Source organism: Eleginops maclovinus, chromosome 18, assembly GCF_036324505.1.
Source record: "Eleginops maclovinus isolate JMC-PN-2008 ecotype Puerto Natales chromosome 18, JC_Emac_rtc_rv5, whole genome shotgun sequence".
Classification (NCBI taxonomy): Eukaryota; Metazoa; Chordata; class Actinopteri; order Perciformes; family Eleginopidae; genus Eleginops; species Eleginops maclovinus.
Genome location: NC_086366.1, coordinates 16,526,159 through 16,554,030, shown reverse-complemented (window position 1 = coordinate 16,554,030; position 27,872 = coordinate 16,526,159). Strand labels below are relative to the sequence as shown.

The 27,872-nt window shown below is 40.5% G+C and overlaps 2 protein-coding genes across 3 annotated transcripts; both read left to right on the top strand.

Annotated features, from left to right (window-relative positions):
* The first annotated feature begins 179 nt into the window (after positions 1-179).
* serpinf2b (serpin peptidase inhibitor, clade F (alpha-2 antiplasmin, pigment epithelium derived factor), member 2b) lies at positions 180-3,762 on the top strand. 2 transcript variants are annotated; one of them, XM_063907503.1, is made up of 9 exons: positions 180-407; positions 1,202-1,270; positions 1,379-1,453; positions 1,574-1,856; positions 2,022-2,165; positions 2,317-2,505; positions 2,677-2,819; positions 2,924-3,128; positions 3,242-3,762. In XM_063907503.1, exons 2-9 carry the CDS (start codon positions 1,217-1,219, stop codon positions 3,592-3,594), a joined length of 1,446 nt encoding a protein of 481 aa, XP_063763573.1. In that variant the 5' UTR covers positions 180-407; positions 1,202-1,216; the 3' UTR covers positions 3,595-3,762. The 2 variants fall into 2 exon arrangements, with proteins under 2 accessions (XP_063763573.1, XP_063763574.1); XM_063907504.1 differs by lacking the exon at positions 180-407 and adding an exon at positions 918-938.
* Positions 3,763-4,458: 696 nt separating this feature from the next.
* On the top strand, positions 4,459-27,302 carry rpa1 (replication protein A1). The gene is made up of 17 exons (XM_063907502.1): positions 4,459-4,600; positions 4,842-4,889; positions 5,943-6,021; positions 6,906-7,014; positions 7,171-7,259; positions 7,415-7,489; positions 8,644-8,758; positions 9,119-9,221; positions 9,338-9,406; positions 10,197-10,389; positions 12,485-12,621; positions 13,868-14,016; positions 19,669-19,795; positions 22,482-22,658; positions 23,518-23,625; positions 23,916-24,002; positions 26,571-27,302. The coding sequence occupies exons 1-17, from the start codon at positions 4,571-4,573 to the stop codon at positions 26,673-26,675; spliced, it is 1,800 nt and encodes a 599-aa protein (XP_063763572.1). The 5' UTR covers positions 4,459-4,570; the 3' UTR covers positions 26,676-27,302.
* The last annotated feature ends 570 nt before the right edge of the window (positions 27,303-27,872 follow it).

Sequence of the window (27,872 nt, the reverse complement as noted above, 5' to 3'; positions counted from 1 at the left end):
TTTTCTATACATTTTAAAAAATACCCAAATGTGCCTGTATTATCAAATGAGTAACTTTTGTGTCAGCAAGCCATGTTTTTTTGCCCACGCAGGGTTGGATTATCCACACTTTCGCAAATAATCCCTCACGATATCCGCCAAAATGTAGTTGTGTCATGACATTATCACCTGCCCATTGCCATGCAAATTAGCTAAGCACCTCAGTCTTCAATATTTAACCCTGGATGAGTCTCAGTAGCTACATTTACAAACAAGTAGTGGCTTATATGAGGCCCCAATCAATGTAAGTTGATGTTTAACTGTTTGCTGAGCAAGTGCCAATCTTTTTCTCTCAGGAATTCTGCCATTCGCACTCACTTAGTCGCTCCTTTTTTGGACAAGGCTGGAAGTTTTATTTCTAATTTAAGGTAAGACCGCATTTATTTGAAAAAAAACATTGGGATTCTGTTGTACATTTCAAGACTTGGTGGAACATAGCAAATACTCCTCAGACATTCATGGGTTTTCCATGTCTGTGCAAGCTCTACAGAGAGGGCTGTGGTGATACATCAGATAATATGATTTTAAAAATGTTCTTAAAATATATATTGTCAGTTGTACATTGAGGATGATAGTTACTCCTTGTTAAAGGAAGAAAGCATTTATTTAAAGTACTGTGCACTCTGGATAAAAAGAGGAACAAGCCATTCTTTCTGAATATATACTATTTTAGGTTTAAATCTACAAAAAAGGCAGAGTAGAACCCACTGAAACAAATTAAAGCAAATACACTTACGAAGGGGGAGTTGTGTGACTGGAGTTCAAAAGCATTAAAACAATACTTTTTACCTTTTGCATTTTTATTTTATTTTTGAGATTTTGTCATTTTTGTAGACACCATAATGCAATGATACTCAAAGGTGTATCTGGCCTGACAAGAGGAGCTTCTATTCCTCAAAGTACGTAGAATAAAACAAATTGTTTTCATATGATAGAAGTGTGATGTGGTTTGAACAGCCTTGATAATTGGTGAAAACACACATATTTTCCCGTTCTGTGTGGAAATCTCAGTGCAGGGTCTAATTGTCCATGCGAAAGATCCACTAAGTAGAGCGAAAATGTTTTAGACCCACAAACAATACAACAAAGAACCAATGAACAAAAGGTGAATACTTTTGAGCACAAGCGGTATGGTTGTTGACATTATGTCTCTCTTTCACAGTTACATAGTAAGGACATGGACCTTCATCTGACACTCCTGTTGATCTGTCTCTGCAGCCACGGAGTCACTGTAAAGCACTGAAATAACTCCTCAATCAATTTCATGGTTATAATCAATGATGATTATACAAAGCATGTATACACTGTTGTCTTATAGTATATATATTTTTTTCATCAGAAAGCCGAGGTAGCAGAAAATGACTCAATCCCTCTGGTGCCTCTCATTCCTTTAATGCCAAGCCACCCCATAGAGGTAAGACGCTCATCAGTTAGGATCATTTTTTTTTTCTCCCATTGTGCTTGTAGTGTCACAGCAGTCATTTACATTCACAGCCTCAATGAACCTAACATTTTCTTCTACTGCTGCATTTAGACGGTAGAAAATGAAACTACACCCCAACCAAGAACAGCAAATAGCACAGAAGGGCATGTAATTGCAACAACCATACCTAGTATTTCTAACGGGGGCTCATCAGAGCAAGAAGAAGAAAATTGCCTGTCTATTGGTCGAAGCCCAGAGTCCAAGGAGGCCATTGCCGCAGCCATGCAGAAACTGGGTGTGCAGCTGCTACAGAACCTGGAGACAACGCCAGAGCAGCCAAATGTCATCATATCTCCTTTGAGCATATCATTAGCGCTCTCCCAACTGGCTTTAGGTAGGCATGTCTTGCTGCAGCTTTTACATGATACATTGTTCCCAAAAGCTTGTTCTCTACATATAAGCAATTACAACATTTGATGAATTGTGTCAGCAACTTGCCCAGGTTTATATCCCTCTGGGGATTATTTTCTCATCCAATTATTGCACCTCTTCTTTGCAGGTGCAGTAAATGAGACAGAGGAACTGCTGATGCACCATCTCCATGAACACACTCTCCCCTGCTACCACCAGTCTCTCCATAATGTCTTGGCATATCTCAGAGACAGTGACCTGCAAATAGCCACACGTATCTTCCTGCGCCAAGGTTACTTTCTAGAAATACCATATTAAAAATTGAGATTACACTTGCAGAATGTTCCTTTTCTTAGTATTTTACTTGTAATATATTAATGATGACCCTTTAGAGACGATTGAAGAGACATACAGCCTGAGAAAGTGTGTGTTATGTGTTTTAGGGTTTGAGCCAAAGCAAGAATTTGTCCATGAATCCCAGCGGTTATATGCCTCGGAGCCAGCAGTGTTGGAGAGCCTGGACCAGGTAAATGATTGGGTAGAGAATGCAACAAATGGAAAGATGACTGACTTCCTGTCCGCGTTGCCACCCAACCTGCTCCTCATGTTAATAAATGCTGTCCATTTCAAAGGTAAACTTTCATCATCATAAACTTTTCTTAAATCATGGATGCTGAGAATACTCATTTCCCACAATACAAGTGGAAACAACAATTTGAATCTCTTGTGATTGCAAGTTTTCCTTGAGCTACTTTAGTTTGTGTTATACTGCTCACTATATTTAAGACCCATGTTCCTCACAGGAGAGTGGATGGCTCGATTTGACCCACGCTTTACATCCAGAGGTGTGTTTTACCTTGACAATAAGCACATGGTTGATGTTGAAGTGATGGAAGATGCCAAACATCCCTTGAGTTTATTTATTGATAATGAATTGGAGGCTCAGGTAAAGTACACTTTAATCAATAACACTTGCTTCAGTCTTATGTGGAAATAAAGATGAATTTATGACCAAGTTTTTCTACAACACAATTGTATCTTCTGGTGCAGGTGGCGAGTTTCCCATTCCGGAAGTCAATGAGTTTGCTCGTGGTGATGCCCATGTCCGGGCAGTTGAATGTGTCTTCACTTATTTCAAAACTGAATATCTCAGACCTGTATAATCGCCTGCCCAAGTCAAGGGCTGTTCAAGTTAGAGTCCCCAAATTCAAACTGGAGTATGCTCAAGACCTAAAAGATGTTTTTACCAAATTGGGTAAGACTTCACTTATGGTCTCTGTTTAAGTGATGATATTCAGCACACAAAAACAAACTCTTATGTATCAAATACATTTTTTAATTGGTCATGTTTTCTCTGATCTGTCTTAGGCCTTGGAGACATGTTTTCCAGTCCCAACTTGGCCGGAATGGCAGACGGCCCCCTGCTGGTTTCAAGTGTGACGCATAAATCCAGCTTGGAGATAAATGAAGAGGGTGCAGAGGCAGCTGCAGCCACAACGGTGGTGATCTCACGAGCATCAAACCCAGTTTTCCACCTCAGCCAACCTTTCTTCTTTGCACTTATAGATAATCTGACAGAAGTGCCAATTTTCATGGGTGTCATTAACAACCCAAATCCTGGAGCTCCTATCATGCAGAGAGGAGAATTTGGAAGCAAAGATAAAGTGGGATTCCCAATTGATAAGAATCAGGTTGACACATTCGGAGGCCCACCTAAATAGGGACGAATACCTGCACTGCTGTACCAGAGAAAATCCAGACCAAGATTTCTATAATTGTACAGATTAAATACACAATATTACTTATCTGGATTGAAATGTGTGTGAGGAAACATATTCTTTATGTGTGTCTTTGTTTGTTGTACAATAAACACACTAAGAAGCCAAGAATCTCATGTAAAACCAAATGTTTCTTTATAAATATGTCATTATTGCTGCATTAGATGACATGTCCTGGTCAAGCAACATTTATAGTTATAATTAGATACAACAAAAATGGTTTACAGTCACAGTAAAACATCTCCTGAGCTTGTTTGAATTGCTTGAGTAAACTTTAAGATCCAAATGCAAATGTTAGAGCATTGCTGCATCGTTTTGTATGTAAAATTGAAAGATGTCATCTAATTGGTTTGAGAAATAGAATTGATTTGAATCACATCATGTCAAGGTTATACGTTTTACAGTTTTCTTAAACGTTGTTTTTAATCTGAAATGTTGAAACTCATATATTGACAAAACCGGGAAATTGCACATGTAAACAATACATTTTTACACATCCAATAATTGTTACGTTATGAATCAACAAAAATAAACAAAAATAAATCATATTTAGGATGTCAACTTTACATCCTTACGAATATGAGTTATGGTGTAGTCTAAAGTGTCCCATTTTTACTCTGGCTGTGAACGCATCCTGGTAAGCGCCTGACGTCACGTTATGTTTGGCGCTGACTTTCATACAGCTGGTCCCCGGTCAGTTTTACAGTGTTTTCAGGTCGATGGATTCACGCTATTGACAGAATGCAAACTGACGTCAGATCTGTGAACGGAAGCGGAAACTGCTGCAGCTTCGCGCGTTTGTCCTAGCTGTTGGCGCCACCAACGCAATTCACCCAGTTACTGTCAGTGGCTGAAGCTTAGATTTGGAGCAAACATTTAAGTACATTTTCTCTTGTATCCACATTACCTACTCGCAGTCATGACGAAACTCTCAGAGGGTGCCATAGAGGTAAGGTTCATTTAGTTTTGAAAACGGAAGCTTAAATATTTGTAAGATGGTTTTGTGCAGTTTTAATTGCAGTATTTGTTCAGTTGGAAAAGCTAGCCAGCACTCATTTGTTTCCATTACGAGCTAATGTTGTGATTTAACCAACGTCAGTATGCAACATTAGCAATGTTGATATTTCTCAAACTCGGCAACAGATGGCTAAACTGATGCAGTTTGCGTTAATTAACTGTTTTCCCCCCAGGCTCTATCCAACAGCAAAGGTAGCAACGACGCAGTGCTTCAGTTGGTGGTGAGTAACAAAAAACCTCATTACTCACTGTGTTGTTAACCTTACTGCCTGTACACTGCATCGGACTGCAGACGTAAGTGTTACTGAATTAGCTGAGATTAATAACACTCACACTAACCCCATTGTCTCCGCCATTTGATAAACGGTGGTGCCTTTCTGAATCAGATTTAGGAAACATTCTGAAAACCAAAATGTGTCATTGTCGGTGTTTCATCCTTTTTAAGACTTTTATACATGTTTAGACCATGATGCACAACTCCCAATTGAACATACAGTATATAAATGTCAGCTCAAAGGTGCGGCACTGCAACAACAAATGGAACTCACGGTTTTTACATGATGATTATATTCACTGAATGAGACGTTATACGAGTTTGATTTACAAAAGAAATACATGGGACTAAACACGAATCACACCAGACACAATTAATGTGCTGGTCTTCTTTTGTTCCCAAACGGCTATGCATAAAAAAATACTGTTACAATGAGGCCAACTTTTTTAAGACCATGAAACTCACGGTGGAAAGAGTAATATGTCTTGATTTGTATGATACTCTTTTGTGTGTATATATAATCCAGTCCTGGGAAAATATGAAGCCAATGGTTTTGTGTGCTGTGGTGATAACTCGGTCCATTTGATTAAATTCTTAGGTGTTTTTCAATGCCAAACAGTAATTAATAATTCCAGGATGCTCAGGATTTCTGGCTATGGTAAATTGACTCTATGTGACATGATGTCCCCTTTAAGGTTGTTACTGATGTGTTTAACAAAGACTTTAGAGGAGTCTGGTATTTTAATGAGTTGGCTGTAGATTAGGATAGGTGCTTTTTATTTATTGTTTTGTTCTGAAGTTGATAAATATTTCTGTCGTCCTTGTTCCGTTCAGGACAACATCATTTCCAGATGAGAGTTCTCCAAATGTCTTTTTTGAGATCACTCCACATATAATAGATTTTTATATTTCGGCTTCGCTCCCCCAAAAAACAATTCTAATCCTATTGCGCCATTCTGTATTTCATATTGAATGGTTTTACTTGTTTATTCCCTTTCAGAACATTCGCAAGATTGATGGAGGAAATGGTCCAGCTCGCTATCGGGTGATGATGAGTGATGGAGTGCACACACTGTCCTGTAAGTTCAATCCCCCCCCCCCCCCTGTTTATGTATGCATGTTAGAGTACACATTTCCTATCACATTAATACAAATAAGCAGATATTGATCCTTACCAAACTTTGTGATATCTAACACAAAATGACATTTTTAAAATGTTTTGTTGTGACTGAATAATAGATAGAGAGATGGATAGATACTCTATTGATCCCAAATTGGGAAATGATAGTGTTACAGCAGCAGTGTGTTCAGCTGCAGGTGATCGGGCGGAGCTGCGTGTTCTCTGTCAGCAGCAGCTGATCCTGATCACTGATCCCTCTCTCTCTCGCGTCAGTTTATACTTCACTCGCGTTTATGTCCATATCGATCAGATCTAGCTAGTTATAGCTAATGGTATGACTGCCTGCTTATCAAAGGACACCTAAACAATAAGCGTTGCTTGGCAACGGGGTGCAGCGGCAAATTCCAGCAGAGCTGTGTAGTAGCAGAGTGCAAGTTGACAAAGGCTTGTCATCTTCCCCTTTAAAAGCTTCAAAAATGTGTTTATCATGTGAATTTGGCAATAAAGGTTTCATATTCTGAAAGCCAATACTTTGTTTATTTAAAATCAGACTTAACACCTGAACCCACGGTTTTTTCTCAAATCCACGTGTATCTGGAAATGAGCCATTGCGACTTCCGACTGATTTCGATAGAGCGGGTCACATATTTGTTCGGTACACATGTGTGGTACGAATAGTATATCGTTACACCCCTAGTGGTTTCCAATGAATTGCTTTATTGAACGTTGGACATCGGATGGGGTTAAAGACTGCCTGTTTTAAGGAGCACTTATTTCCCTTAGTTGAATGATCCTTGTCTGGCTGTCTGATTTTGCTTTTCTCACTGTTGTATACCTCTGCAGCCTTTATGCTCTCCACGCAGCTGAACTTCATGGTCGAGGACAACTTACTGGCCCCGAACTGCATCTGCATACTCAAGAGACATGTGACTAATATACTGAAGGATAAACGGTATGCACTCTTTAGAGAAGTCTTGTTTTCATATTAAGATTTTGCTCACTGCCTGTATAATTGTGTTGATTATTTTAAACATATTTAATAATTATCTTCCAGAAGTAAATTGAAAAAATGATATTTTCTTCAGCTTACAATGTTTTCTTATTACAGACGGGTTGTGATCATTTTGGAAATCGAGGTCATCCAGCCTGCTGAAGATGTTGCTGGCAGAATAGGCGACCCAACTCCTTACACTGATGGTAAGCCTTCAAAACAGGTTTCATAATGATATCTGCTACTTACTGAGTAATAATGTTTGTCTTGGAGCAGTTTTGAAGTGAGTTCAATTTACAGTTGTGTATAATTGGTCATAATTTTACTGCAGGTTTATCCTAATGTCAAATCTTCCATGCAGGGCAACCCAAAGGACCACAGCCAGCATCGAGCTCTGACATCCGAGCCCCGCTAATGCAGCAAAATAAAAATGAAGGTGAGCAGACGTTTTGATGTTCATTTTTGGAACATTAATTAAAAAGGGCCATCATTTCTGAAATTGTTGTGAACGTACTTCATAAAGTTAACACCAGGTGGCAGCATTTCTCTGCTGCTTTCTGTAATTTGAGTGACCCGAAGGTTTACTGGACAAAAGTCATCTTGACAGCCCTGTTGAAAAACATTTTTGGCATTCTTGAATTGTTTTCACGGTGTTATTGACACAATTCTCCAGAGCTCGTCTTTTCTTGTGAATGCTTCCTATCCTAAACTTGAGAACTATGAGCCTGTATCTGTGCTTCGCCGTTTCTATGTCAATCATTGTTTCTTTTTTTTAATGCACAGTAGAATACACAAACAAATGCAAAGCAACAGAAACTACCCGGAGAGTTTATTTTAGCCAACAGGTTTTTGTTTCAAATGTGTTCATGTCAAAGATACACACTGGATCACAGCATCGCAAATAACTTGGAGCAGGAGAGAGGTGCAATCCAGCTGTCAGAGGGGTTTTGCTGTATTTCTAGTGTGCCATAGCAGGTATTCATCCCTCTAATCTCCCATGTGGGAATTGAGGTTATGGCAAGCATCCTCTTCATCAGCACAGTTATTGTTATTTCTCTGTGTGTGCTGGTTGATCTGGGGGCTTAATTACCAAAAGTGCAGTGGTTGGCAAAGTGGGAAGACTTAAGTGGACACTTTGAACTCTAATCCTCCGTGTGAGACGCACACAAATCAAATGTGCAGCGCTTGTTCAAACGGAAAATCTCAGTCAGGCGGCACTGCTCTACTGAGGAAAAGCAGCTACAGCTTGTTATTGCGTTTCACACTCTGCCCTGATTCTGTGAAAATGTGAATCATCCTTCATACCAAAATGCAGGATCACACATCGCCGACAACTCCACATGACAAGATTTTTGTTTCCTGTTGGAGTCTCTCCTCTGGCTGGCGTGATACATTTGCTTTAAGTCATTAGGCTTTTCTTTGAAACTTGCCTTGTGAAGTGAGATAATTACATTGATCGAGCAGTTGCAATCCAAAGAAATTGGATTTTTGTAATTTGTCTCTGTTGAATAATGTATGTGCCTCTCTTTTGATTTCTCTCCATCACTACTGTTCATGGATCATTTCTTTCTTTCTTGATTCCTCCAACAGTGCAAAGAGGTTTCAATAAAGACTTTGAGAAAAAGAACCCATCCAATATGCCCAGTACTCCAGGGGGCAGCTCCAAAGTGGTGCCAATCGCCAGCCTCAACCCTTATCAGTCCAAGTGAGTATGTTTCTAATACAGTAGGAACTTACAACAGGTTGTTTTCCTTATGTTTCCGACAGTAACAAAACATTTCCTGCGTACATTTATAACAAAAACGACACAAAAACAATCCGTGTCTACATAATATGTCCACTAGTGAGCACTACAACTTTATTTTCCACCTTTTAGATTATCTGGTAAAATGTTAATGTCCTCTCTAGCAGAACTCTTGGTCATAATAGTATTATCAGATCCTATATGGATTTTAGTTAGGCCTCAAACATCAATAGTGGTCCGGATCCAGGATGTATTTAATGCATTCTTGGTCCATGTTGTGCTTTAAATACTCTAACAATGAACCTTTTCCCTGTCCGTTAGGTGGACCGTCCGCGCTCGTATTACCAACAAGAGCGGCATCCGTACGTGGAGCAACTCTCGTGGGGATGGCAAACTCTTCTCCATGGAGATGGTGGATGAGAGTGTAAGTGTTATTGTGGTCCCACTGTTGTTGTTTATGTTATCTTGACTTGGCAACACAATGTTATTGGTTTGTAATCCTACTTTAATAATCTAATCAAGTTTTATATTTGATTTCAGGGAGAGATTCGAGTGACTGGTTTCAACCAAGAGGTGGACAAATTCTTCACCCTTGTTGAAGTTGGCAAGGTGAGACGTTACTTCAGATAATTATTCATCGTGTCCTTATTACGGATGGGCAGCATCAGGCTTCAATCAATATTAGTACTGTTCATTGGTTCTTTTTCATCAGTGAATAATTGTTTTTTAATAAGCTTTTGTTTTAGCTTGTTTGTAACAATTAGCTGTTAGCAGAGCTTAGCATTCTGTGCCTATAGAAAACATAGCAGTGTTGAATGAGAGACTGCCAACAGAGCAAATTCAAATATCGCCGTCCTATGGTAATTTTTCTTCAACAAGTGTATTGACTAGGTATTGGCGTTTATACTTGCTGAGGATTTATTGCAACTAATAAGCGTAGCTGGAGAAGCTCAGCCCCAACACGGAGCAGAGGAGATGCTGCAGTGTGATAATAAATGAGATCAAAAGTACCAACAAAAGAACCAGTGATGTTGGACCTGAACAAAAATACAATCTCTAATAATTCAGCCCTGTGGGATGTTTAATAAGGGGTTTTTGATATCCATCCCCAGTCCTAATTATCTTTTTAAACTGTCTTTCACATTGATGTTTAAGACGGATTTGGCCGCACACTGTTCTATCAACAGCTGCCAGTACTCTGTGAGTTAAAACCACAGAGACTCAGAATGAGTCATCTGGCTTCACTGTGCCCATACAATAAGCAGCTTATGATCCTTTGCCAGAGTATGTTGATCCCCCCCCGACTGTCTGAATTTGTATCTTGTTTGCACCATTCAGTCGGGTGAAATGCTCCCCAGATCTGTGATTAACACGTGGTTCATCCATCTGTACGGGCCAGGTCTACTACGTCTCCAAGGGCTCCCTGAAGATTGCCAACAAGCAGTACACATCAGTGAAGAATGACTATGAGATGACTCTCAATGGAGAGTCCAGCATCATCCCCTGTGAAGACGCCTCTGATGTTCCCATGGTGCAGTGCGACTTTGTATCCATCGGTGAGCTGGAGAACAGGGAAAAGGATGCCATTGTTGGTAAGTAGTACAAGTGATAATGACATTTCTGAACCCCTCCATCAGTTTCTTCATCACTCCGTATTATATGACAAATGCAGCTTGCAGCCCTAACTACATATACAAAGACATGGCAAACTATTACAAATACAGACCATCCTGATGTCTAAAAGGAGTTTGGTTTAGAAATCTAAGCACATTTATTTTGGCTGTTAGTAATTATTGTAGGTGCTTCTAGATATGTATAGAGGGAGAATGTGGATGGAATAAATGAGTGAAAGTTTCTTAAAACCCCAGAGTACTGTAACAAAGAGAACAGCTGAATAAAACATTTAAAAGCAGCCCATGTAAGATGTTGAATAAAACTAGCCTACTAGTGATGCGCGGGTTAAGGATTTTTAACCCCCGCACCAACCCAACCCATCGTGACAGCCAATCCGCACCGCCCGACCCGCAAAATTACGCTCTGATTTTTTAACCCAACCCGACCCAACCCGCGAAAATGGGAGAAAAAAAAAAAGATACCAATGAGCCAATGCTGCCTTCTGACGTGCTGCCTGTGTGCGGTGCATGAGACGGAGCGGGAAGAGAGGGAGAAAACCCCATTTTATCCTTACACAAAAGACAAGCATATGAACGGATACATATAACTATAATAGCTGGAATAATTGCGATTTTTACCCGACCCGCCCGCTACCCGCATTTTCCACGGAAAAAACAACCCGGCCCGCCCGACCCACGGGCTAGCCCGCGGGACCCACGGGTTTTGGGCCAGCCCGCGCATCACTATAGTTTTTATATTTTTTGAACAGGCTTGAGTAAGGATTTCTCCTTATTGATCCCCTTTTATTCCTCTTACCTGGCCCCTCCCCCTATACAAAGTTTCCTTTTACTTTGTCAAATATTTTTTACCAGCAGTTAGTTAGACCACAACAGTATATGGACTTCTGTGTTGGAGAAACTTTTCAGGCTCTACTGCACACTGTGTAAGGTTTATGACTCGGACGTTGTAAACCCTATGTATTCGGTGCCCTAAACTAATGCACAGAGAGCAGACCTAAATAACACGGTGCGTGGGGGAGCATTAAACCCTTACCCATTAGTGAATGAACAGGGCAACAAACTACAGGTAGCTAATGTTTGTGTCTTCCGTTTCTATGTGTGTAAATGCACATTATCCCCCTTTCACAAAGGGCTCGGACTATTGGAGGCATTAACATCAAATAAAAAATCTTAATTCTCTAAAGCACTGGTGTAATGTGAAAAGCTCAACTAAACCAGCCAAGCTCAGAGCCCAGCTCCTACTGAGGTGTTCCCGAGCACCTCATAATAAGCTATACTAAGCAGAAGGATAGAGTTTGTGGCTGAACGTAGAGCCGGATATTCTGTGAGGTTGAGATAATTACAGCGTACTAGCAGAGGGATAAAAGTGGTATTAATAATGCTGATGACAGTAATAGCCTGTAGTGCAGATTGACTTTGGGCCCTATGGCGGAGCCGATGAGGAAATGAGAACCTGCTGTCACAGGTAAAATGAAGTAATATTAGGGACGGCTTGTAATTCTTTTAATAAGGACTGCGGTTTGTACTGCTGCTAGAGTAATTCTCTACCGCTTACCACCCGACGTCAAACTTTAAAGTTTGTTCATGGTTCTTCATTTGAAATCCTTTTACTCAGTAGGGGTGGGGTTTATAGAAGATTGTAAAGTTGGCGATGCCACTCTACTCTATACCTTTTACAGACAACTGCCTCTGCATATATCACGTTTGAGTGCATTAGTCCATAAATGATGCTTGATAATGTTCATTAAAAACAATTAAAGCCTATTTAATAGATTCTCTTTTACATTATGGATGCAAGTGCCTGGCACACAGGCCAGTGACCTCACACCTTATTTGAAATGAAGGAATCACTTATTTCCCTTGAGTCAATTTGGCCGGAAGCCATGGGACCTAGAGTGACCTGTGGGCCTAAACACCACAACCAATATTTATGATATGTATATTTGTGGACAATTGGATAAGTGGTTGGAAAACTGAATCAATTGTATCATATTTTTTTTTAAACGAAAACCCTCCTGCTGTCAATGCATTGATTCTCATTCTTTCATTACAGACGTGATTGGCGTGTGCAAGAGTGTGGATGATGTGACCCGCCTCACCACCAAGGCCAACAAAGAAGTGTCCAAGAGGACGCTCAACCTGATGGACATGTCTGGGAAGGTGGTGACTGTCACGTTGTGGGGAGAAGAGGTGAGTTATTACACGGGGGGGGAAAAGTGTTATAGGGTAGACACGTTTAAAATAGGTGGTGAAAATGAATATCAAAGAACTTGTCTTTCCAAATGTGAATCATCATCTGAGAACAACTATTTATTATAAATGCCTGAAGCTCAACTGTAGGCTGGATCACACATTCAAATAGTGATGTACAAGCCTGCACCTTTTATACATCTCCATAATGTTCAGCTCTTTGGTGTTTAGTTAAAATGGTTGTTCAATGCATTATCTGATAACTGGCCACTCGTTAGAAAAACAGACATTTTTTAAATGAAGGTGGGATTTGTTGACTGGAAAGTAACTGCCCTTGCAGTTGATTTTTACCTGTGGCTCACGGGGACTGTGTGGAGTTGGCCGCCATTCCTCTCCTGACAAGAAGCACAGTGTTCACTGTTTGTTTTGTCGACACATACCCCTTTTCCACAGGGACCGGCTGAGGTATACGAGATGTATAGCACATAAACAACAATGCCAAGCAAGTGTTGAAAATATCCCCCTTCTCTGAAGGCTGTACTGTTGCACCCTCCTTTCTGTACATTTTTTTTCTCAGTTGATGTCCTCAGGTTATTACAGTCAATAGCAATGAAGACCTAAGAAACAAAGTTAAGACTTTTTTTTTTAAACATCTATTCAAAACCATTCTACCTGAACTGATAGGACATGACTTTATAGCTCATATCTTTGGTGCTCGAAGGATGGCAAAGCTAGTTGCTTTTTTGGTATCTCAGTTCGTCCCCCCCTTTTGACCGAGATACATTAATAACTATTGGATAGATTAATATTCATAGTACGCAGATGATTAATCTGTCACATTTCTGCCATCCCTAAACCGCTCTACTAGTTTAATGAAATATCTTACTTTGGGATGGATTGCATTGAAACAGATGTCATGTTTCCGATTGGATAAATTGTAGTGATTCCTTAATTCTTCGTTTACTGTCACCTTCAGGTCAACATTTCACTTTGTCAAATTGTGTGGTTATGACCAAAAACCTGTAAAACTAAATAGCAAACCATATGCTAAACTAAGATGGTGACCACTGTTAGCATTATACCTGCTATTCATCAGCATGTTAGCTAGCTCATAGTACAGCCTCACAGTACCACAAGATTCTTAACCTCGTACACGGTACCAAAACGTTGATGTGAAATGAAATCCAGATGAATACAAGTATTACAAAAGTTTTGACGAATGTCCTTATATCTTTGTTTCCTGTAGGCAGAGAAGTTTGAAGGCTCTGGTCAGCCCATTATAGCTGTTAAGGGGGCGAAGCTTTCAGACTTTGGAGGCCGTTCCCTCTCTGCATCCTTTAGCAGCACCGTGATGATCAACCCAGACATCCCCGAGGCATATAAGCTGAGAGGCTGGTAAGTGGGCCTAAAGTTCATTTATAAAAGCAGCGCAGAAGATTGCTCATGTGTTCCTTTAATTATCTAGCCATGAGGAAGGCTTTCATAGCAGGTTCAAAACAAGGAATGCATTTAAAGCCAGCGGGGTTTACTAGTGTCTTGCATCCGCTGTAAGAGAGTGTATTGCATGCAAGTATTACTGTTCGGATTGAAGAACTCAAAGGATTTAAATGGTTGCAAAAATGCATGCCCTGATTCTCATTATCAAGATTAGTTTCCCCCCATTAGCCACAATGTGGGAGGGGTTTCTTCAGTGAAGCATTATATATAAATGGAAATCATACTTAATCTGTGGAAATGTGTTTTTTCACTCCTCTAATCACCTTTCCAGATGAAATGAAATCCAGACTAATTTCTGTGTGATTATGTTGATTATAGCATTTATTTTTGCCTTGATCTGTGTGCGGTTGTGTAGTGTGTACACGTCTTCCATGTTTGTTTTGACTTTAACTCATTGGATTTAGTGGAAATTGGCCAAGATACTGTATCTTTGTCTTTCAAATCAGAAGTGTCTGTGGCCGTGCAGTCATGGATATTGCACTCTATTTGATTATATAACAAGTACTCTGTCATTTCGGGTACAGCAGCCAAACACAGAGTCGTAAGATATTATACTAATACACTGAATGCATACGACTGTTCCCCGAAGATATTCTGTTGTTTTTTAACAATGAAATGGAGGAACATTTAAGACTGACACTTTCATCTTCTATTGGGATCAACATGCCTGTTCCTCGATTTCATTGTTTCCTAAATGATTGCCTCTCCCTCGTGAAAAACATCAAAATGCTAATCATGCACTGTATTTTTGCCAGAGGTAAAACATACTTTTTGTTGTTTATGTAATCTGTTTTTAACCCAAGACATCACCTCCTCAGTATGGGGTGTTGAGCTTTATATGTTGTTAGGTCGGTTAGACGTGGTACAGGTTGGCTCTCATGGTCCACGGTGAGGATTGATACTTAACTTCGCCCAGCACTGTGAAGCACTGATTGATCCGTCGTTATAGATCCCACTCAAACAGACAGGCTCTACCTCTCCTCTGACATGAAAGCAAATGGCAAATGTCTGAATTTGTGAGTGGCGATCTAATCGATATCATCCAAAGGGTTTCATTTATTCACCTCCCAAAACCAGGGCCTACTCTGCGCTGAGGAATAAAAGACTGTATAGAGCTCAAATGTGTTTTGTGCACTCTCTTTTTCTGCCTTGACGGATGAGGCTGAGTATTTGTAAATCAGAGTACCTGATCTTCATAATTAGAGCAGTGAAATGTGACTCTACTTCGTAGGTGAGAGAGGCAAATTGTCAAATATGCTCAAATGTGCCTCTTTAACCAGATGCCTTGGCTCAAAGTAATTTCTTGATGATTGTTTTAGCACCAGCCTCTGGCGTTTTACAATACATTTTCTTACTCTATTTCATTTCTCAGAATGCCATCTACTGCTGCTTATGTGAGGGAATTATTTTGAAATTGCGTGGTGATAGAAAATGCTCAGTTACCAGGACCACTACAGCTTTCTTTTAGCTAAATTATATACAATCTTAAATCACTTGCTCTTTTGTTTAATGACTGATGTTTGTTCATTCAGTCTCTTCTCACTTGGACAGACTGCCATAATAAAGTGTTGCTTTATTCTCCGCACTAGAAGAAATGGACCTCTTTTGACTCTGAGTTCCTGCTGGTCTTAAGGCATGAACAGTTTAAAAGTCACACTAGGAAAGTGGCCACACTTTACTCATTACGCTCCATCCGTGTGAGGACCATGGTGAACACAAGATCATTATGCAGCATGTCTGGGAGCTGTGTCTCAGCCAGCCTCATGCTGTGAAGAGGATGGAGAGAATAGACTCTTAAGTCATTGCCTTGAGTTACGGCTGTATTGCAGAGATGATCTCTTTCATGCAGCCTTAAAATCACCAGATAATCTTGTGATGACAAATGCTTTGTTTTCACTGGAAGACTGCCAGCTGTTGAATACATAATGTCTGTTTTGATTTGCTGGTGATCAGTCTGGGTCTCTGGATGGAAGCTGTCCACAGTGTGCCCCTTAATGATTATTCTATAAGCCAAGATGAGACTTATGGAAAACAAAATGAGGGAGCAAATAAATTGAACTCAGAATTAATCTTTTGATGATTTATCTTCAACCGTGCAGTTTATTAGTGGTGCCACTCGGCAATCTCCAACCTGTGTCTCTATAAATAAGAATGCTCTAATCATCCTGATGTTAGGTTGATCTGGGGTTTTAATGCATTGTTAGCTTGTGCCCCTGCCCTGTTTTATAAATCTGACTTCACATTCACACTTTCATCCATCTAACTGTGAATATGCAGTTGTCCATTAGGGGGCAACAGTACATTTAGAGATGGTCATGCTGCCTTTTCCCATGCTGTGACTTTTCTGTTAACCACGCTTTGTCATGTTTATCCTCAAAGCTTGACGCCGTCAACCTCAGACATTCACCAGAGACTCATTTAGTCACATAAGTCCAAGCTGACATTTTGTCTGTCTTAATCATTTCTACAGGCCGCAGCATATAGTCGTGGCAGTAATTATGTCAGCCAAGAAACAAACAAGCTTCCGCACCGTTATCTAGTGAACATGATGCCTCAGTATTTAATTAACTGCTACTTTAACCCAAATATCCCTGTGCTGTACTGATTAAGAACAGGTGGCACAATAACTGAATTACTAGGGTTGAGTTATTGGCTGAATTGAAGTAGCAGCTGATTTACAAAGTCAGGAATTGGTGGCTTTCTCACTTATTTTCATCCACCGGTGTCAAAGAAGCCTTAAAATGAGGGCCCTCAACTCCAGATGCTATAGTACCTTCACTCATTGGCCTCACTCAATAAAAAATAAACCAGCAATAAACTAACTAACTGATCAATTCCTGTTTTCCTTAAGATATAGATACGTTGCTATTCAAGCAGGGTATTCAGTTGCCAGAACTGCACTAAATCCAGTTCTACTAGAAAGAAACTGTAGCGTTAGGCCTAACTATGCTTTCTGTTTTTCCCATGATACAGCTCCGGAAAAGAACAAGAGACCACTCCAAATGTTTCTTAAATCTTTATCTCTACATATATAGCAGCTATTCCAGTGTATGTTGAATTCCAACACCGAGAAATGTTGTCAGTAGTTTATAGAATACAGAAAAACCTAAAAAAAAAACAACCCGCATTAAACTCAAAGACATATCTATAAATGGTAAAACCGGAGAAACAGATAATGCTGCAGTGGCCTGTTAATTTTTTCCGGAGCTGTACATTTATTATGCAGTGCTATGTGACACGGTGTTGATTCTACTGATGCATGCAGAACGTTCCTAGGGTGTAGGGTGTCTTTTATTACAGTGTTCATACACAAATAATATTACAATTGCATTCTGTCATATGTCCATTATGAGGAGAAAGAAACACTTCTGTGTGTTTTTAAATGACCGGAAGCTCAATGTATGACCACATGTTACGCACTTCAGATGAAGTGGCTAATACCATGCACACACAACATGGGATAATCATGTTTGCAGGTTGTTTGCCATTTGCAGCCCAGGCATTAGAGTTTAAGTCCCGGAGCTGAGAACACTGCTTACTGAGGCTTTCCCAGCATTCCCTTATGACTCTTCCTTTGACGCCTTTCTACTCCTAACTTTCCTTGTTCATTGAAACTGACATTTGACATGTCTATGCCAAACACGTGCACGTCTGCCAACCTCCTGTCATCTATCTTGGTGTTCTCGCAGATAGTTTGTCTCTCTGAAGCCTCGCTCCTCTGAGCGGGGATCTGCCTGCTTTCACACGACTGTTGCACATTTTGCTGCCAGGTCTAATTTGTCCCTTTTCTGTTTCCTGCTTTATGATCGCTCTCTACTATTCCATTTCTGTGTCCTTTGCTGAACGCTGTCTCCGTGATCCAAGCTGTAGTTTTAGAACTGTATGCTGTCAAGTTTTTAACCATTGAGTGTTTTACAGCCCTTTTTGGGTATCTGTCAAATCAGATGTCCAGAGCAGTTATAAAATGGTGACTTGAAAGTTTAAAGTCCTTCCTTTTTTAAAGGTTGATGCATTTTAAAATATTTTTTTCTCCTCTGGAAAATCTTGGAAAGGTGTTGAGCCTTGAGGGCTAATGGTATCTCGACATTGTTCGATTTCCTAGAATATCCTTTTATAAGTTCCCAACCTAAAAGCAAATCAGTGCAGGTTCACTCGTGGGGACTCTGGTGCTACCATAAACTATTGCTCACATTTATCAAAAGGTGTGGGACATTGGCAGGATGTGTGTTGCTCTGGCGACAGTCTGAAACGTTAATGGGGATATTTTCAATTAGTCATGCCTCCAGGAGCAAGGCATGCTCTTGCCATATTTACAACCCGACCTCCCCATTGTGCCGAGCCTTGCCTTGTGGCCAACAGATTAGTAAGCTGTATTGATCTCTGAGACCATTTTAAACCGTGTTGTTCCGCCCCCCCCACAACTGCAGTTTACTTGAACCCATCTTTCTTCTCCTTCTACCCTGCCTTCACTCTTCTTCTTCCTATTGTCTTCCCTGAATTTCCGGGAACATTGGGGGGAAATGGGTTTTTGATATCACTGTAGCAGCACTGACCCTCGCCAGCTCATCCATCCCTCTGCTGTTGATTAATTTCCCAGCCTCCTTTGCTCCCAGCTGAGCCATCCTTGTTTTGACAAACAGAAATGGACGCCTGTAATCATGTGTTTAAAGCTGACTGTTAGTTGAACAGTATTTTGTCCTTCTTTGGTTTGGATAAATAGAAATGAATAAAGCGGCAGTCTAGGGCAGGCCATGACATACCAGCATTTTAAAGTGGAAACACAGCGTTCTCTAATTTGTTTTTATCGGAGTTAATCCAATGACTATACTAACCCCAACCTCAGGGTGGGGCTGGCCGATACAGATTGTATCAAATATCTAAAATATTTTTGATCGAAAACCTCCAACAATATTGTACAGTTGACTATTGGTGCTTTCATAAAAGCATTTACTCAATGAGATATTTGATAAATAATGTGTATTCTATCTGTAAGGTGGATACAATGACTTGTGGGTTTTAAAATGATTTAACTATAACGCAGCACTTGCAACCCAGAAATTAGAGCAGAAGTTTACAATATGACAACATGCAAAATATGACATGATATCACGTGTCACATCAGTAATCTAGTGTCATATTATAAATATAGATTGATATTTTGCCCATTATTAATCCAGAGCTCGTACCATAACTTGATTTATTATTCATTTGAAGTGAAATCAGTCTGCAACTGATAAGATAGCTTGAAATGTTTCAAACGAAAACTCATCCTACGTATACATCCTGATTCTCTGGGTCCTCCATGATATTGTAGTACCAAAGTCGTACTCAGATCATTTAAACACAACTATGCTTGCTTGGTGTAATTGTGATGTCATGTGTCCTGTTATCTTTCTCTAAGTTTTTTAGTATTTTTTACATTTAATGGACGCAACAACTAACTGATCTACAAATAATGTAAAAAGAATGTAATCAGCAGCAGGAGTTCTACAACTGAACTCGGTGACTGTGACTGGGGACACATCTGCAGTGACCTGTATCTGTTCACAGGTATGACAAGGAGGGCCATGCCATGGACGGTCAGTCCCTGACAGAGGTGAAAGGCAGCGGGGGAGGAAACACCAACTGGAAGACTCTGTCTGACGTTAAGACGGAGCACCTGGGCCATGGAGACAAGGTATGCACATGCTCTGCTTTGCCTTGATGCACTCAAACATTGAAGATATGGTAACCCTAGACATATTGTTATTCAAGGGTGATTCTTTGAAGATATTCAAGGACAAACTAAAAGGCTGGTGTTGAATCCCAAACAACTAATATGAAAGTGCTCACAGTCAAGCTGCATTTGTTATTAAAAACCCACGGTACACATTGCCTGTCTATATAGCTCTGCTAGGGTGCAACCTTCACACGTCACTCATAGCTGAGCCTTGCAAAGGGCTTTGAGCCAAGAGTCAGTGGGCTGAATCTTCGTGATAATCATTCACTCGTAAAAACCACCAGGTATGTGTGCTTAAAAATCAGATCCCGATCTACTTCTCATTAATCCCTTTGTATTGTGGGTATCTTCTCACAGTCTCGGTTTATATTCATGGTGGAAGTCACATTTATCTCTGGTATTGATTACTGAGATTACATAGGCTCTGTTCTTTGAGCTCTGTAATGAAATAACGGCCCTCGGATAAGTAAAGTAATACGTGTTCTTTAATTTCCCCCGTTTCTTCATTTCAACGGCTGAGTGAAATGGTGCTCACAGAAGTGTATAAATTGCAATGTGACCTGTGCTGAGATCTTAATTTGTGTAATTTAAAATCATTTAACATGCTTTTCACTTTAGTAATCATCAACGTATGAGGGATTAGGACGATAAGACAATTATTAGATGAAAGCAATTATGATCGGCCACATAAAGACACAAATTAAACACATTTGCTGTACTGTCTTCTTTATAAGCTTGAAGACTTGAGGGCCAATAAGTCCTTAAATGAATGCATGGATTAAATTGGAGCAACAGTTAAGTCTTAACTCAGTGAAAGATATGTTTTGTTGCAATCGAAATGTTGTTATATGGCCCACACTGCAGGGTTCTCGATCACCCATAGTAATTGGCTCATTGATGGTCAGTCGGCCTCTTTTAGTAGAGCTACTTCAGCTACCCTACCATCTATAGACCTGCTATACAGCTAAAGCAGCCCTATATAACTTTCTCTCTTCAATGCCATACTCTAAATCCTGACTGTAACCATTAGCCCCCTGTCAGGTGAGGTGCTTCTCGTGGCATTAGCTTCCTTCTGTTCAGGAGGAAAGGTTTGACCCCGGGCTATGGGGACTTCTCCTCAGCATGGCGTGTGATCAGAGCACACGGTACTGACAAAGGAGCAGAGCCATGGCGGTCCTCAGCCCCTCTGAGACATCCCATACAGAGGCGCACGGGGGTCAGGCCTCTCAAGACCCCCTTAGCCAAGTCTGTTGCAATTAATTGTGCCTGTCACAAACTCTTTGTGTCACAGTCTCAAGTTTTGGAATGGCCCCCTTGCCCCCTCTGACAGTTAGTGGTCACCCTCCTCTTGTTGGCTTGACATCGCATTTGTAAAGGACTGAAAACAAGTTATTCTGTCATCTTCCTGCTGAGGCAGCCCAGTCACACACTAATGGTGTTTACTTGATTAATTGTACCGCTTCTGGAAAAAAGGCAAAGGTTGAATGAAAAAATGGTCAGCACTGGTGGTTGGTGATATGTTTTATTTTTCTAAGCAATGTTTTCATGTTTATTTAATTTCTAAATGATAGAAGAGTTACAGTTTTTTATTTTTATAGCTTAACATACTGCTCAGCCATGATTTCTCAACAAGCCGAAACGCAGTGAGAAAGCTGTTCTGTACCAGGTCCCAATTGTTTGAAGCTTTCAGATTTTTAAAAACACACCAGTTTTTGCTTTTTCTGTCCTTTTGTAGAAACTCTACTTGCAGAGGATTGTGACCGTTTTTTCACAGTTATCATAATTGCAATTACATATTTGCATAAACGGTTGTTTGGTGTTCTTGGATGTTATGGCACGAAGCTGGCAGGCCTGCTCTCTGCTCCCTGACCCTGAACAGACATCTTTAGCCTCCATCAAAGCGAGCGGGGGCTGTTCTCGTCTCTGTTGTCAGAGCCAATGCAGACGGTAGTAAGTCTCTGTCCAAAAAAATGAGCTGTTAGTGTGCAACTACTATCGGTCAGGTGCAGAACCCCTGCCCATCCGGAGAAACTCTTCCAGAGGAGGAGAGGTAAAGCGGCTGATCTGTTGACATGTTGAATCCTTTCCCCCCCTTCATCCCAGCACATTCAGAGCTGTAGAGCCGCTTATCGTTTTCATCTATTTCTATCCAATGTGAAAATCATGTCTCCTGGTTGGGTGTTCTCCATGGCGCCTAGGAATGTTTCTGAAGGCAGTTTTTGTGCTTGCAAAAGTTTGCCTGCTCCCAACAAACACAGCAGCTACATAAATAGTTAGCATTTTTTTCTGAGCCATTTCGATTCTGGTGGGGAGTGCCTCTTCTACACTTATGTTGCTTTCTGACTGTATCGTGTGTGTGTGTGTGTGTGTGTGTGTGTGTGTGTGTGTGTGTGTGTGTGTGTGTGTGTGTGTGTGTGTGTGTGTGTGTGTGTGTGTGTGTGTGTGTGTGTGTGTGTGTGTGTGTGTGTGTGTGTGTGTGTGTGTGTGTGTGTGTGTGTGTGTGTGTGTGTGTGTATATATATATTTTTTTTTACCATACAAAACAAAAAGGTTTTGTGAGAGACAAGAAATAAAGTAAGAGCATATTCCAGGGACATTATTTGGCACTGAAATTGAATTTCTGCTTGTTCACATTCCCTTTTAGGCCGACTACTACACATGCATTGCTACCATTGTGTACCTGCGAAAGGAAAACTGCCTTTACCAGGCCTGCCCAAGTCAAGACTGCAACAAAAAAGTGGTAGACCAGCACAACGGCATGTTCCGCTGCGAGAAGTGCGACAAAGAGTTCCCCAACTTCAAGTACCGCCTCATCCTCTCTGTAAGTAACTCACGACCGTCTTTCCTAAAACTTTTGGAGCTGGGCCACACAGGCACTCACACACACGTGTATATGCTCATGCACGTAGATGCATGTTCTTTCTAGTCAGTTTTTAGCACATGCATTTGCTGAGACTATGCATATCATCCGTCTTGTCCTTCTCACTTTCCTGTCTTTCTGTTCTCTTTACTTACTGTCTTCATTCTGGACTCAGGACCCTCGCTCCCGTTATGGCTCACTCCCTCTGCTTTAACATCTAAGAGACATTTAAAGCCAACTTTTTGGTTTCTGTTACTAGGGTAATGAAGACCAATTTAATATTGTACACTTGTGTTTAAATCACAGCTGTGTCGGTTTAATTGCTGCAGCTTTTCATACTGTGCTGTTAATCATTTTAGAAAAAAATGCAGGGAGCTCTTTCTTCCAAGCTTGATCACAAACTATTTGGAAGGAACAAATAAAACAAATGACAACATTAGATGCAAAAACACTTAGTCAGCAGCCGGAGAAATTGCAGCCTGGCATCTAAAATAAGCCTCTTTATTTTGGTACCACTCACAAGTCGACATATTGTTTTTCTTCCCAAGCTGTAGAATAAGCTGTGAATTTGCTTCCACAGTATGTATAACAAGAGCACAATGAAAACATGTGACTCTGTTGCTGGGCTTCCCTGCAGGATATTGTCTAATTAGAGGATGTTTAGTGGAGAGATGTGTCAAGTCAACATACCATATTCAATCATGAAGCAACACTTAAAGTGTTATAAAATCTAAACACTTGTTCATTAATGTAAGTCTTCTTATGCGTGTAACTTCTGTTCCTACTTACTCACCTTTTTGTTTTTTATATAATCCTACAGGCCAACATTGCAGATTATGCTGACAACCAGTGGGTGACGTGCTTCCAGGAGAGTGCAGAGGCCATTCTGGGCCAGAATGCAGCTTACCTGGGGCAGCTCAAGGACTCGGTGAGATTCTAGATCTCTAATACTGGCCTCAGAAAATGGCAAAGGCACAAGCTAAACCTCAGGCTTTGTTACTGCCGAGCATTCACACTCACACACACTTCTGCAATGGCAAATTTGTGTTAAAGACACCCGCTGTGTGTTTCTTGTTTCAGGCACAATTACTGAGAAACTCACGGAGATGTTTTTCAGTTATCAGAAACCTACTTTACTTTAAACTGTGTCCAAGTTAATGTCTGATTAAATGTGTACTTTCTTAGAATTTAGCCAATCAAAATGTTCTGAATTTTCAGAACGAAGCTGCCTTTGACGAAATCTTCCAACAAGGCAACTTCAACACTTTTGTCTTCCGGAGCAGAGTGAAGCTAGAAACATATAACGTAAGTAAAGCCGGAGTGGTAATAAAACAGAACAAAATGCCTGAAGGTTTTTTGCCATCATAGCATGCTTTGTAGTTGAATCCTTTTGCTGAAACAAAATAGAAAATATGTCCAGTTATAAGACTGGTGGGGACAAAGAAGACACGCATATATGTCCTTGTCACTATTTCCTGTTGGCAACACAGATAAAGGCTTGTTTTGAGGAATGCACATAAAAGAATTGATTGGGCTGGGACTCTGAGCAGGAAGTCTGGAGCCTAGCCAGAGGCGGCATCCGCCTTCAACCCACAGAAGAGGCCACTGTGCCTGTCACATTCAGCTCAGCATCCTAACTGCCAATGGCACTGCTACAAGCATGTACTGGTTGCTGCCTCCAGACACCTTCAACAGAGACACCTGCAGCCCCTCTCTCAGTTTATTTTCTCCTCCTCAATGCTACAAGCCAGCCATTGTACCGGGCTGTCACAATGCTTGATGTTGGACATAGCTAGTTAATGGCACCCGTCCACTGCTGCATCACAGGGAGAGTATCGGACCTGCTGCCCTTTGCTGCATCAAACACACTCTGTCACAAGGTTTCTCAAAAGCCAAGGAAATGGCACTCTTGGATAGTCTGGGCAGTTGATCTTAGTCAATGTTTGTGTGGTATGTGGACCAAGTAAAACGTATACATTGCTTAGGGGTTGCTACTAGATTTCGATATGTGTATTGCTGGGGACCCAAGGAAGCATCGTTCGAAGTTTGGTTAAGACGTTCTTAAGGGAGGGAAGCAAATCATAAACAGGCACGTTTTGAACAGAAACGTCACAGAATTCTTTTTACCTTGGTATCAACATCAAATGAGAGCTTTTTATTGCTCAATTTCTTTCTGCCAGACATCACACTGAACAAAAAATTCCAATTGGGTCCAATTGAGAACTAAAAGCTGTGCCCCTAATTCCATTTTCTGCTATTAAATCACATCACTCTTCATCACCTTCGTATTTAACAAAGGAAGTGTGGTTCATGTGGGTGTGATGCATAAAGTGATCTTCACTCTTATCAATATCAAAACTGAATTTTGGCATTTATAATATTTATTATTTTTGATGCTGTGTAGGTTTTACACTCATATTTCAGTGGATGAATGACGTTATTACTATAAACGTGTAGATGTAGCCATGGAAAACCAATCGTTTAAATATAACCACTCAGCACTTCATTCTTTCTCTAACTTGCCTGATATCAGGAATGGCTGCTTGCAGCTCTGAGCTGCTGTGCAGTTATTAAGGTCTACTTGTCCCTGTAGGCAGTGTCTGGACGTTATAACGGTTTTAAGTATCTCAAAAGGATGACGCTGATTAAAAAAAACCCTGATATTCAACATTCAAGGCGTTTCACTGCAGCACCGGCACAGTCCTGACCACTGACAAAATATTTGGGATTTTCATTGCCTTATAATGTGTTGATTGTATTATAAGAATAGATTATGACATTAAACAATAATAATATTATTATCCTAATTGTATTAATGAGCTGCAACAAAAGCGCTCCCTAATATACAGGGAGGAGCCCTTCAATTCAACAAGTACAATAGAAATATGTTTGGCAAAAATATTGGTTGTTTTCTAAAGATGAATATTTGAATAACGTTGGTAATGTATAAGGTTTTTAATATCAGATGTATCTTAAATATTGTTACACTGTTATTATGAATCCATCTGCTTTTTAGTGGCAAAAGTGTTTTAGCAACCACGAAATGGAGAGCTGGCCTGGAGCAGAGCCTCGCAGCTCCACTGGGAGCCAACAGCAACACAGCCTGGTCCCCCCCCAGGATGGTGCCGGATTGGCTCCCAGCAGAGCAGCAAGGCAAAGCTGCTCATGGCCTAAAGATGGGACACATCTGATGGTTGAAGTGTAGTAGTGAATACTAATACCAGTGAAATGTAATATTTAATACCACAGTCAAAAGCCAAACAATATATCACATGAGTTTGAAGCCTTCCATTATTTTGTGTTTATAATCCGTACATATCTCTCTTGCATCATGCCAAACAAGCAAAGAGATTAATAACAGGCTATTCTAAAGGAATGCGGGCACCAGTCCAAAGGAAGTTGATTTACATTTCACCCACTTGAGCTGCAGAGGATTAATGGAGAAGAAATTAGTGTAACCTCTGTTAAATGCAGAGAATAATGGCTCTGATAGAAATGACCTTCCCCTGTCTAGACAGCTGAGGAGTTGGTGCTGGCTTTAAAGCTGCCTCTTTTTTTTTCATAAAACATTCATTTAAATGCCAACCAACTTTCAGATACCAGTCCAAACCTGTCTCATCAACACTGTGTCAAGGGGAAATGGAAGATGACCCTACTTCTCACTTTATCAGTTACCTTAGTAAACATTTTTAAATACGTTTGTTTTCAGCAGCCAGTGAATGGTCTTCTGTAGTATACAGCATACATTCTGTTTTCTTTGTCATTTTAAATACTTCAGCTTGTATTGAAACCAAGTGGGACGCACCCAAAGCAGCTCTTGCAGGCCTTTAATGTGTCATATGAATGAGATTTATCATTTCTTTTGTCTGACAGGATGAATCCAGGATCAAGGCCACAGTGATGGAAGTGAAACCCGTTGATCATTTGGATTACAGCAAGAGGTTGATCATGAACATAAGGAAACTGGCTGCTCAGTAGGAACATTTATACCAAGTATTCTGAGTCTGCTCCAGTTCCCTTTTTTTTTTTTTTACAGTCAACAAAAGGCTCTCAATGTATAACAAAGTTTGACCTACAGGGCCTTTGTGTTTAGTTTCCACCCCCCCCCCTGAGTAGTTACCTTAAATGTTTACCTTCCTTTGTGAAGTAATGATTTGTGTCTTGATTCAATTTATTTGGTACATTTAACAAGGATTATTTTTGTTACATGGGGAAACGGAGCAGAGGGGGTCAGTAAGCCACAAAATAAATCATCACTGTCTGTCTTAAGTCAGCCAGTTCTGTGGCCATGTGTGGGTGGTGGCTGCTTTAAACGGAAGGCCAGTACAGTAGTAGCACTCTTTTCATTTTAGTGCACTTGAAAAGGCTGGGCTGGACCTGCTCATCCCTGATAAGACCGCTTACTCTCCCACTCTTATTTCTTTTGTTCCGTCTCTCACATACTTGCAAACATAAGCACATAAATACATACAAAGTGCAGACCTAATGTGAAATGTACTGCAGTCTGTTTAAGCAGAGGGATATTGTCCATATCGTCTCATGCATTTAACTTTGTGTGTTAAGTTCATTGTAATAATTGTGGGAATAAATATGTTTGTGTTTAAATTATTGTTTGTTTTACAATGGTTACTTTGCACTAGTCAGCAGCAATTAGTGGATTACAGCAGTAATGTGTGTATCTGTGGAGCGCCCACAAGTTTCCCTTGCAGCACCCAGTCCTTACCTTTTGCGTAATGAAAGCAAACACATAGATAGGCTATTTTTTTTGGAGGTGCACTATGTGTAGTAGATTTATTCCAGCGTTATAACACAATGCAATCTATCTCCTCAGGTTTTGCTCAGACATGCAACACATTCCCTTGTAAATCCGACTTTTTATGTTGTATTAAAGCTGAACATCAGTGAAGCTACACCTTCCCATTTTTCTTGAGATAACATCTCGTTTCTACTCGGCGCTGCATCTGTTGCCTGTGGTGTGATGAGATGGGTTAAACCTGTCGTTAAATGGTAAGGAAAGGTAAGTTTTACTTATTTTCCCAGACACTCGCTTTTTGCAAGTCTCCCTGTGATCGCCTCCCTATATTGTACTACTGGCACTCGATGGTAGTTTTAAACCATTGATGTGCTTTTGCCACATTTTAAGAGACGTTGCAGAAAAGGCTTGCAGTCAGTTAC

What these genes read in the sequence shown, in the direction of transcription:
- serpinf2b (XM_063907503.1), top strand. Translation starts at nt 1,217, where the DNA reads ATGGACCTTCATCTGACACTCCTGTTGATCTGTCTCTGCAGCCACGGA. An exon ending in ACGTATCTTCCTGCGCCAAG is followed by an intron (nt 2,166 to 2,316) that starts GTTACTTTCTAG and finishes TATGTGTTTTAG; the next exon opens with GGTTTGAGCCAAAGCAAGAA. An exon ending in AAATGCTGTCCATTTCAAAG is followed by an intron (nt 2,506 to 2,676) that starts GTAAACTTTCAT and finishes TGTTCCTCACAG; the next exon opens with GAGAGTGGATGGCTCGATTT.
- rpa1 (XM_063907502.1), top strand. Translation starts at nt 4,571, where the DNA reads ATGACGAAACTCTCAGAGGGTGCCATAGAG. An exon ending in GCAGCAAAATAAAAATGAAG is followed by an intron (nt 7,490 to 8,643) that starts GTGAGCAGACGT and finishes TTCCTCCAACAG; the next exon opens with TGCAAAGAGGTTTCAATAAA. An exon ending in TGGAGATGGTGGATGAGAGT is followed by an intron (nt 9,222 to 9,337) that starts GTAAGTGTTATT and finishes ATTTGATTTCAG; the next exon opens with GGAGAGATTCGAGTGACTGG.